The sequence below is a fragment of the Periplaneta americana genome, chromosome 14 (assembly GCF_040183065.1).
Source record: "Periplaneta americana isolate PAMFEO1 chromosome 14, P.americana_PAMFEO1_priV1, whole genome shotgun sequence".
Taxonomy (NCBI): domain Eukaryota; kingdom Metazoa; phylum Arthropoda; class Insecta; order Blattodea; family Blattidae; genus Periplaneta; species Periplaneta americana.
The window spans coordinates 146,583,102-146,595,437 of record NC_091130.1 but is presented as its reverse complement, the minus strand read 5'-3'; the positions used below and the strand labels follow the sequence as shown (position 1 = coordinate 146,595,437).

Genomic DNA, 12,336 nt, shown 5'->3' with positions numbered 1-12,336 from the left:
CCAAATTAAAGAAGTACCTAATTTCTCACGCCTTCTATTCTATAGGTGAATTCATGACATTAAACAATGCTTCATGAAATTGATACTAAAATTTCGTGTTGTACTAGTAGACTATATTTTTAAACTCTTCTGTATATTTTTCAACTAGACTGTGACTATGAATAAAGGCTGGTTCACAATAAACCGGGAACGGAAACGACAACGGAAATAGTGTTAAAATAATGTATTTAAATGTAAGAATTCACAATTATCTATTATGAACGCTCACATTTAAATACATTTATTTTAACACTATTTCCGTTCCCGTACTCGTTGCTGTTTCCGTTCCCGGTTTATTGTGAACCAGCCTTAAGACTTTGTAGCACTATTAAGATTTTTTTTTTCGCTTGACATGTTCCATATTCTAGCTGTGAAGCGATGTGCGAATACCATGAAATGTAAATAAACACAATACAATACAATACAATACAATACAATACAATACAATAAGAACTTAGCTCCACACTGCAAGTAGCCTACCTCTTTTGCACGTGTTCCAGACGGTCCTCCAAATACAGCAGCGTGTCTTTCTTGCCGTCCCTGCGTTCGAACAAAGCCACCTTGCTCCACGAAGTCATGATGGTACGGATCTGTTCTAGATTGTCCTGTGTGTGCTGCACTCGTGCCTCCAGCGAATGCACCAATTTATGAAGATTTTCGATGTAGTCCCACAATTCTGCACACAGCAATATTACAAAAAATTATTAGGAAATCTTGGTTACAGGATTAATGTTACACAACTCTAAATTTCAAGGCACTTTCCAACAATGTGGCCTCCGCGATCTCCAGATTTCAATCCGGCATACTTTTGGTTGCGGGATTACCTTAAAGAACGAGTTTTTCTGACATATCCAACAACCCTACTGCAACTGAAAAATGCCATCTCGCAAGAAATTTCCAATATTCCAAGACATTATCTGCAAAATGCTGTGCATGGTGTCGCAGACAGAATGCTGTACGATGAACAAGAGAACGGCGGACATCTTCCCAATGTTTTGTAAACCCCGTTGCAGCCGTCAAATTACTCTTCAAGGAACGACCACTCATACGTATAAATTGAGGGAAAGAAGGCAGAGGACGGACACTGGAAAGTTTTCTTTTCTCAATCGTACTATCAGGGACTGGAATACTTTACCTGCAGACTTACTAAAGGCTTTACCAACAACCAAAAATGTATTTAAAAATAGGCTTAAGGACTTTACTAATAGACTGTAAATATACACACTATTTAAAGGGTGTAAATGATATGTTGTTATTGAAGTGTTGTATCAGTGAAGAATTATGTCGTGTAAGTGAAGTGTGTAGTGTAAGTGAAACGTGTTCCTGCCAGTGAAGCTTTATAGTTTATAGTGGCAGTGCAAAGTATTTGAACAGTGAAATGTTTTTGAAGTGTTAGTGAAATCAGGATAGAATCAGTGAAATGTGTCGTAGTTCCAGTGCAGTGAGTGAGTTGACAGCGAAATGAGTGTAATGTTGAAAGGTACTTGTGCAGATATCTTAGGTTTACGGTACAAATTAGATTTATTTCAAATGTTATTTTAAGTGATCGTTTCATTTAATTTAGGATATTCCCTGTTATTATTATTATTATTAGTATTATTAATTATTAGTATTATTAATTGTATTTTAATTAATAAGTTTATTAATGTCATTATTGAGTGTAATTAGTTACCACTGCCACCGGGTATATACCCATTGCAGTGTGAAAAAAAAAAAACACACACACACACACACACACACACACACACACACACACACACACACACACACACACACACACACACACACACACACACACACACACACACACACACACACACACACACACACACACACACACACACACACACACACACACACACACACACACACACACACACACACACACACACACACACACACACACACACACACACACACACACACACACACACACACACACACACACACACACACACACACACACACACACACACACACACACACACACACACACACACACACACACACACACACACACACACACACACACACACACACACACACACACACACACACACACACACACACACACACACACACACACACACACACACACACACACACACACACACACACACACACACACACACACACACACACACACACACACACACACACACACACACACACACACACACACACACACACACACACACACACACACACACACACACACACACACACACACACACACACACACACACACACACACACACACACACACACACACACACACACACACACACACACACACACACACACACACACACACACACACACACACACACACACACACACACACACACACACACACACACACACACACACACACACACACACACACACACACACACACACACACACACACACACACACACACACACACACACACACACACACACACACACACACACACACACACACACACACACACACACACACACACACACACACACACACACACACACACACACACACACACACACACACACACACACACACACACACACACACACACACACACACACACACACACACACACACACACACACACACACACACACACACACACACACACACACACACACACACACACACACACACACACACACACACACACACACACACACACACACACACACACACACACACACACACACACACACACACACACACACACACACACACACACACACACACACACACACACACACACACACACACACACACACACACACACACACACACACACACACACACACACACACACACACACACACACACACACACACACACACACACACACACACACACACACACACACACACACACACACACACACACACACACACACACACACACACACACACACACACACACACACACACACACACACACACACACACACACACACACACACACACACACACACACACACACACACACACACACACACACACACACACACACACACACACACACACACACACACACACACACACACACACACACACACACACACACACACACACACACACACACACACACACACACACACACACACACACACACACACACACACACACACACACACACACACACACACACACACACACACACACACACACACACACACACACACACACACACACACACACACACACACACACACACACACACACACACACACACACACACACACACACACACACACACACACACACACACACACACACACACACACACACACACACACAAAATTTATAGTAGTTTAATGTTTGAACTGACTTTTGAAATACCATGTACTTTAGTAATTTAACATTTGGATCAATGTTTTGTTTTGCAAATAAGTTTCTTAAATAATGTATGCAAATTCAGAAACTTATTCTTTTATTTTGCCATCTGTCTCAACTTATAGTCTTATAACTGCTAGAATGTTTTCTGTACACAAGTTTATCTGCCACGTTTGCAGTTGTAAAGGTAATTTTGTTGTGCTCTCAGCGTAGAAACTGAGTAAGATCGAAAACAGATCTACATTCAGGTAAGCATTTTTCCTCGGAATTCCCTCCTGAATAAGGTCCGTATGCCTGTGAATCTTAATGAATTATAATGTATTTGCTTACATAAATTTATGAGTAGGTACTCGTGACTAAAGTAAATCTTCGTAATCTACAACAAAACTCACAATTCTGAGAAAATAATACGTAATACATGTAATAAGCACCCTGAGAGTTCCAGTTGAGGTTTGTTCGGCCCTGCTCTATCAAAGCGTCTATCTCCATCACTTGCTCCTCTACCAGGGCGAACTCTACCGGACGGCTCAGTCGACGGACTTTGTTATACCTGTAACAAAAGACAAACAATATCTTGAATCAAGTCTCTCTACCAATATATATGAGATTAACCTAAGTAATGTCATTAATTTCAGGGGGTTATTCTTTGAGATATTTCAAATAAAAAATTTTTGTAAAATTTTGCTCGTTGTCGCTTTCCTTTTTCGAGATAAAAATTGTTTTATGTGAAACATTTGGTTGGGGTGGAACTTATAAATCCAACCTTTATCCGTTAATTTTACTACAGAAAAAAGTATTAAAAATTTGTTTAAAAAAGCAGAAAGATTACCCAACTGAATTGTTGTTTAAACATTTCAAAGTTTTCAACGTTAAATAAATTTATTATTTTATTTTATTAAAATATTTTCATAGAAATTTTAATAACTTTGAAAGGTATATACATAAATACAGAACTAAAAATATGAATTCTCTGCGTTTGTGCGAACCAAAATGTAAAACCAATGCAGATTTTTATCATAGCATGAGTCAAGGTCCCAGATTATTAAACAAATATTTTATTCCAATATTATTTTAACCACGGATCCTCTCCAAATTAATAAAAAACAATAAAAAAAATTTGTATTGGATTTATAGTTTGGGTTTAAACATATTAAACACTATTCAATCTGTATTCACTCTCAATTTTAATTTTATTTTTGTCTGTATTGGAATCCCCTCCTGAGCACGAGTCTTACTCATTCAGGAGTGGGCTAGTTTATCTTTCATTGTATTTATTAACTTGTATTCGTTTCAAACTTACTAGCAATTAAATAAATGAATGAATGTATGAATGAATAAATGAATAAATAAATAAATACATAAATAAATACATAAATACATAAATAAGTAAATACATAAATAAATAAATAAATAAATAAAGTAAAGTAAATAAGTAAATAAATAAATAAGTAAACAAGTAAACAAGTAAATAAGTAAATAAAAAAATAAATAAATAAATAAATAAATAAATAAATAAATAAATTTCATAGCATGATTTGGAAAAGCTATTGATTTAATTCCCAATATGATCAGTCAATTTAAGAGAGCAGTGTATTATGATACTAAATTATGAATAGAATTTTAGTTTTGTCCTTTAAGAAGCTAGGTATAGCTTACAGCAGTACAATTTTTGGAACTATTCAACATTTTTTTCCTCCATTACTGTATCTTATACAATAATGAAAATTAGTATGTGTCAAACACTGTCCTGCTTTATGAAAAAAAATAATTTCACGATTTAAAAAAATTATTTATATATATATATATATATATATTTTTTTTTTCAAAATTCAGTTCACTGTGCAGTGATGAAGCGTTTCCCACATATTTATGCATGTCATATCTACAATATGATGCAAAATCACTTCTATACCTTTAATAGATTGTCTGATAAAAATAAATTCATTTTAAAAAATGGTCAAATATCAGTATTTTCTTCTAACACAAAATGAAAAAAATATTATTTATTAAGGAATGTAGTTGAAAGAGCATGATATTGTAATATGAGTTTCAGCAATAAAATAAAAGAGAGAGAACATGAAAAAATTAACAAGTTTATGAGTTATGAGGAAAACGCTTCATTACTGCACAGTAAACCGCCATCATTTTGAATTTTGAAAAAAAAAAAAAAATATATATATATATATTTTTTTTTTTGTATTCTTATTGAATTTGGTATTCCCAAGAAACTAGTTCGATTAATTAAAATGTGTCTCAGTGAAACATACAGCAGAGTCCCTATAGGTCAGTTTATATCTGATCCTTTTCCAATTCACTGCGGGCTAAAGCAGGGAGATGCACTATCACCTTTACTTTTTAACTTCGCTTTAGAATATGCCATTAGGAAAGTTCAGGATAACAGGCAAGGTTTGGAATTGAACGGGTTACATCAGCTTCTTGTCTATGCGGATGACGTGAATATGTTAGGAGAAAATACACAAACGGTTAGGGAAAAGACGGAAATTTTACTTGAAGCAAGTAAAGCGATCGGTTTGGAAGTAAATCCCGAAAAGACAAAGTATATGATTATGTCTCGTGACGGGAATATTGTACGAAATGGAAATATAAATATTGGAGATTTATCCTTCGAAGAGGTGGAAAAATTCAAATATCTTGGAGCAACAGTAACAAATATAAATGACACTCGGGAGGAAATTAAACGCAGAATAAATATGGGAAATGCGTGTTATTATTCGGTTGAGAAGCTCTTATCATCCAGTCTGCTGTCCAAAAATCTGAAAGTTAGAATTTATAAAACAGTTATATTACCGGTTCTTCTATATGGCTGTGAAACTTGGACTCTCACTCTGAGAGAGGAACATAGGTTAAGGGTGTTTGAGGATAAGGTGCTTAGGAAAATATTTGGGGCTAAGCGGGATGAAGTTACAGGAGAATGGAGAAAGTTACACAACACAGAACTGCACGCATTGTATTCTTCACCTGACATAATTAGGAACTTGAAATCCAGACGTTTGAGATGGGCAGGGCATGTAGCACGTATGGGCGAGTCCAGAAATGCATATAGAGTGTTAGTTGGGAGACCGGAGGGAAAAAGACCTTTAGGGAGGCCGAGACGTAGATGGGAGGATAATATTAAAATGGATTTGAGGGAGGTGGTGTATGATGATAGAGACTGGCTTAATCTTGCACAGGATAGGGACCGATGGCGGGCTTATGTGAGGGCGGAAATGAACCTTCGGGTTCCTTAAAAGCCATTTGTAAGTTGTTTTGTAAATAGCAGAAGGACAGTGTTTTACACATACCAATTTTCATTATTGTACAAGATACAGTAATGGAGGAAAAGATGTTGAATATTTCCAAAACTTTGACTGCTGTAAACTGTACCTAACTTCTTAAATGTGTAGAAATTTGATTGGAATAAATGTAACCTTTTAAAATTTCTTTGCAGGACGAAAGAAGTCCAGATGAATAAAAAAATATCATTAATGGAATTCTGATGGTTGGGACTCTCTTTGCCTCGTCAGTAAGTTCTATAATAGGCTATGAAACTCACCACTGAATGGTTTGGTTGAGATTCGAAGTGTATTTTCGGAAGATCTCACTTCTCTCGTAGATCTGGAGAGCCTCTTCAGGTATGTCTTTGTGCTGCATGAGGTTTAGGTAATGCACCTCACGTAAAATGGCAACAAGCTAAGAAGAAACAATGGATTAAAAAATTAGTATACATAATAATACCCTAAAAACGTATAATATATAGCCTGCATTTCAACGTGCAAAAACAATATTACTTAATTAATACGTCAAGGGGTGGCTGTTAGACATGTTTAACAACTACTACTAAAAACAAGTGCTCGAAGTGCTTCATATTAATACCCAGACACTTCTGGGTTAGACGAACTACTCCATCCACAAGGAAAGTTGACCAATGTGTCCTTTGTAATGATACACACGCCATTTCAATTTCAGGTGTTCTACCAGTCGTAAAATGATACTGCTTTGGTCTTGCCATGAGGGGTTTCAATTTGAGTGATATTATTGGATTGCCAATTCATGGTTAAATCGGTTAATCTAGAAGGAATTCCTTCAGCTCGTGGGGTTTTATTAAGGTGAGTCTGACCTACGTTGTCAAAGAATTTTCTTATGTCTAATAGTACAACTGTTACGTCATGTTAGAGCAGAATTGGTCAGTCAGCTTATTCCATCCATTTTAGTAAACAGTTGTGGAGTTTTCTGCAAGTGTGTAAGGGTTAGATTTCTTCCTAGGAAAAAAAAGTGAAAATGGGTCGAAATTCAGGAGTGTGGACGTGAAGTGGCAGATTATTGTAGTGTGGAAGAATGACTTGAGATAGTATCTAACTCTATCCCAAAATTCATTGATCTAAATACATCCATTCTGGAGTAATTATTTTATTTCCTACAAAAAATGTAATTTTTCAGTAAATTTTCATAACAGAATAGTACATTATGCAACCAGCCTATAATGATAGTAATTAATACGCAAGTATGCTTGTTTATGAAACGAGCGCAAGCGAGTTTCATAATTTTCATACGAGCGTCTTAATTACCATTATAGGCAAGTTTCATACAACTTTTTATGCTCGACCATATTTCTAACTTGAAATTATTTAGAAGTATACGTTTTATTTGTATCTGACTGAAGATCGGAAGTGACCTTGTTCATAGCTCGTGAATTGTGAGATGTGCGCAGAAGCGAAAGTATTGATTTTTTCCGAGGAACAATAATGTCATTGACCTTGATGTAATGCAGAGAATGTATAACCTGGAAATTGATTTAGAATTGAAAAACGAGATGACAAATTGAATTTATTTGAATATTATTTACAATTAACGCTAATTGTTATAGTAACAGAACATAACCTTCTGCGACAGTATTGGATTTCCATCCTCCGTGACGTTTCCCTCGTTGTCTTTCGATTGCATATCCGAGAATAATCGAAAACCTGAACTTTAATGAATAGGTGTACTTTAATGAGGTCCATTAAAGGACTGCTACCAGGTGTATAATTACTACATTTCGGCATGGTCGAGCATAAAAATTGTTATATAATCCACAGTTTGAAAGATAGAGAGATTGAGTGCGCAGTAAAACACTTCATTTTTCACGGGCATTTGATCCCTTTTTTACATAAGTTTAAGGAGAGGAGTGAAACATCCCTTTCGAAGGGCTGCCTTTATACTTCTGGTAGAATCTGTATATGGAATGGATGTCAAAGGATCAATAGAAATCAAGAATAAAACAGACATGAAAGTGAGGTCAACTCTTACATTCATTTGGAAAGATCGATTGACGATGCAGATAATATAAAAAGAATATTTAAATATTAGTGAGTTGAATATACTGCATTCAGAACTACAATGCTTTATCACTTGCAGCATATGCAACATGATACATTTTCCGACAAAACAATTACTAGGAGAATAAGGTATTGAATACCACCAGGAAGACCTGTAAGAAGATGCAGAACTTCTAGTAAAAATAACAATTTTTAAAAGACAAAAGAGGATAAATAGAATTACCTGGGGATGGAAGTTGAGAGTCAGCTCCATGTTCTGCGATTTCCGTGTTAGCAAGGATAGTTTCAAGTTGCTCTCGCATTGATCCGGCACTGACGCTGCCCAGTCTGCAAATATCTTCTTCTCAAATTCGTCAAGCAGATTCATGACGCGATCATACCTCTTCAGTAAGGTTAAAGCTTCGGGGCTGCTTACAATTCTACGCACAAGAGAAATAATAATAATAATAATAATAATAATAATAATAATATTAATAATAATAATACTATTAATAATAATAATAATACTAATACTATTAATAATAATAATAATAATAATAATACTATTAATAATAATAATAATAATAATTATAATAATAATTATAACAACAATAATAATTATTATAACAATAATAATAATTATAATTATATAACTATATATATATATATATATAAAACTCCTATGTGCAAATTTGACATTTTTTCAGTAGGACGAAAAAACACATTTTTTATTCTTCTATGGCAGTAGTGCATAGGAGATCGTGAATTCTCACATTTTCGAAAGAAATAAATATAATTACATATAAGAGATTTTAGTATTTGCTGTATCACTATTTAAGTTATTTAATATGGCAAAAATCTCAAAATCGATAAGTATGTCACATAGGAGTTATTGCAGGAACAACGATGTAAAACTACAGGAACATAATTTTATTTTTACTAAAATTTCTAATATAAACCTGGCTATACCTTTGGATCAACGGTTGCTACCCCCTTCCACGACTGGAGTTCGATGTAATATACAAACAAATCACTTTACTAGGTATAGGAGGGAAGAAAAACAGTTCATCCATTTACGTAAACTAGGAAATATCACGCTTTTGAATTTGATCATTTTCATTAGGTTTTTGTTTCATCAAAATACAGTACAGTATTAACAATGAGTGTTTTTACTCACGAACTGAGCTGTCCATGTGGACGTATTCATTATGCAGTGTATATTATACACATTAGCGTACAATATAGAGAATGAAGTTAAATTGAAAAATAATCATAATATGGATATTTAAACACATTTTTGAAAATGGTGGCCGTTCATTTCGATACAGGCTTCAGTTCTAATGTGCATATTATCGCACTATAGACTATTGTACGTAATTCCAATCACCAGTTTCGTCCTTCGTATCAGTAACTCATGTTGAAATAATTCTGTACCAACTCTATAAAAGAGTACCTTACGTACTGTAAATTCAATCTTCACTTCAGCCCGATCCGAAAAGATAAAATTACTCAGACATGCTATCTACTGTCCGTCCAAGTGGTTATGTCGTAGGGTCGTAGAAAGGGAGGAAATCACGTGACAGTTAATTACTTAACGAGGCCCTTTTATTTAAGTTATTTTAAACAGTTGTATGGGTATAATATTACGTAGACGTCCAATTCCTAACAGAAATTGATGTTATCAGAAAAGAGCTAAGCCACTAGCATTTACTTTACAGAGAGGCGAATAGAAGCAGGTGATGGAAACCGGGATGCGACGCAGGCAAATGGACGACAGTACCTGTGCGAAAATGATTCAATATTGAAAGCTCTTTCGTCACTGGAAAAAGTGAACATATTTTTGGAACGTACTGTTTACTATGACCTTAAGGCTACTATGACTGTATATGCGGTCTTGGATCTGTGTGGAGGACGGTTGAACTTCATTAGTAGAAGGGGTTGGAGTGAAGTACATTCGAAAACTCAGGTACAATAAAAATTGAAGTAAAAATGTTATTGGTGGAAAGTTAATAGTTTTTTTTTTTCAGAAAAAAATATTTTTTCTCAAATGTTTAACAACCTCTTATTCGGTAACTGTTGCAAGTAGGATCATGATTTTTTCCATATCCATAAGAAATCTGATAAATAATAATTTATCCCTCTGACGTATTTCAATAGCCGTGCGTGAGTTACAGATCAATACAAGAAAGGTACATTCATTTGGTAATGCTTACGGGTGTTGAAGGGCTCTGAAGTTCTTCACAGGCACAGCAACCCTCTGCCGCAGTTGGTAAGCCCATCTTAAAGCGCCAGCCACGGGAGGCATGTTTTTGTCAACTGGCATCCACCCACGCTCTTCCAAAGTAGACATTTGCTCTTCATATAGCTCCTAACAAATACCACAATAATTTAAAAAATGCTGAAATGTTGACGCGGAAAATGTAAACCAGTTATAATTATGGGTGTCTTAAACGTTGCTGCTTTGGAAGCAACTGTTTCTACCACTACGTAAATTAGGCTATACTGCTATTTCCAGTTCTGAAGATGATCTACAAAGCGCTATTTTTACATTGAAAGAAATTAGTGCCAATTATAATTTAAGAATATCAAAGAATAAAACAAAAATTTTAGCATTTAAAGGACATGATTCCTTAAGAGCAAAAATAGTAATTGATAATACAATTTTAGAGCAACTGAATAGTTTTAAATATTTAGGTTTTAACTTATCCTATATTAAAAGTGAAGATATTAATGACAAAATAAATAAATTTAATCTGATGTGTGGCACTATTAAAAGAACCCTTAAAAATACGAGGAAAGAAACAAAAATGAAATTGTATAAAGTAATGGCTGTTCCCATATTAATGTATGGATCGGACTGTTGGAGATCACCAAGAGACAAGAACAAAGATTGGAAGCAATAGAGATGAGATTTCTAAGAAATATAGCAGGATCTCTACCAGATAAAAAACGAAATGAAGATATAAGAAAAGAATTAATTATTTTCAAACTCACTGATCGAATAGTTAAATATAGGAACGCCTGGAAACAACATATTGATAGAATGCCAGGAGAAAGGTTTCCAAAACTGTTGTTAATTATAGACCTTATGGAAAGAGAAATATTGGACGCCCACACAGAAGATGGTCTGAACAATTTTAACAATTCTAGCTTTCATGAAACCGGAACGAGCCTATGGCTTAATCCTTGTATGGTGATGATGATGATAATGATGCTATTTATGAGAACATCGTTTTAGCAAATGCAGTGTATATTGAACACAATCACTTTATTTTCTGACAGCATACCTCTGTAGTAAGAAGTTCCTTATTCAGCATGACGAGGATGGAGTCGTACCTCCCAGTAAACTCTTCTTTGATAAGAGGTCTATCCAAAACAGACCCAACTATTTCAATCAGCTGAAAAAAAATGAAGCATATATAAGTAGAATTCTCAAATTCCGCAAACTCTATTACTTTATTGCACTCTTGCCACAAAGCAGAGGTTTCCGACCTTTTTTTTTTGTCAGCATTGCCTTATGCAAGAGAGGTCAAGGGCCAGATTAAATTAAAACATCCGTTAAACTTTAAAGTCCATTTTCAAAGCATTAGGAATCATTCGAGGGTGATTTCATAAGTCATGGCAAACTATATTACATCAGCCAATAAAGCTGCACGAATAGAAATTCA

The 12,336-nt window shown here is 35.3% G+C and overlaps 1 protein-coding gene across 1 annotated transcript in view; it reads right to left on the bottom strand.

Moving 5' to 3' along the window:
- Dhc93AB (Dynein heavy chain at 93AB) overlaps positions 1–12,336 on the bottom strand; it is a 312,580-nt gene that overhangs the window by 240,685 nt on the left and 59,559 nt on the right. The window contains exons 11-16 of the mRNA XM_069846249.1: positions 11,956–12,066; positions 10,882–11,036; positions 8,913–9,108; positions 6,928–7,064; positions 3,806–3,924; positions 520–715 (exon numbers count right to left, since the gene is read on the bottom strand). Of these exons, the coding sequence (XP_069702350.1) occupies positions 520–715; positions 3,806–3,924; positions 6,928–7,064; positions 8,913–9,108; positions 10,882–11,036; positions 11,956–12,066 (914 nt within the window). The remainder of the gene's footprint in view (positions 1–519; positions 716–3,805; positions 3,925–6,927; positions 7,065–8,912; positions 9,109–10,881; positions 11,037–11,955; positions 12,067–12,336) is intronic.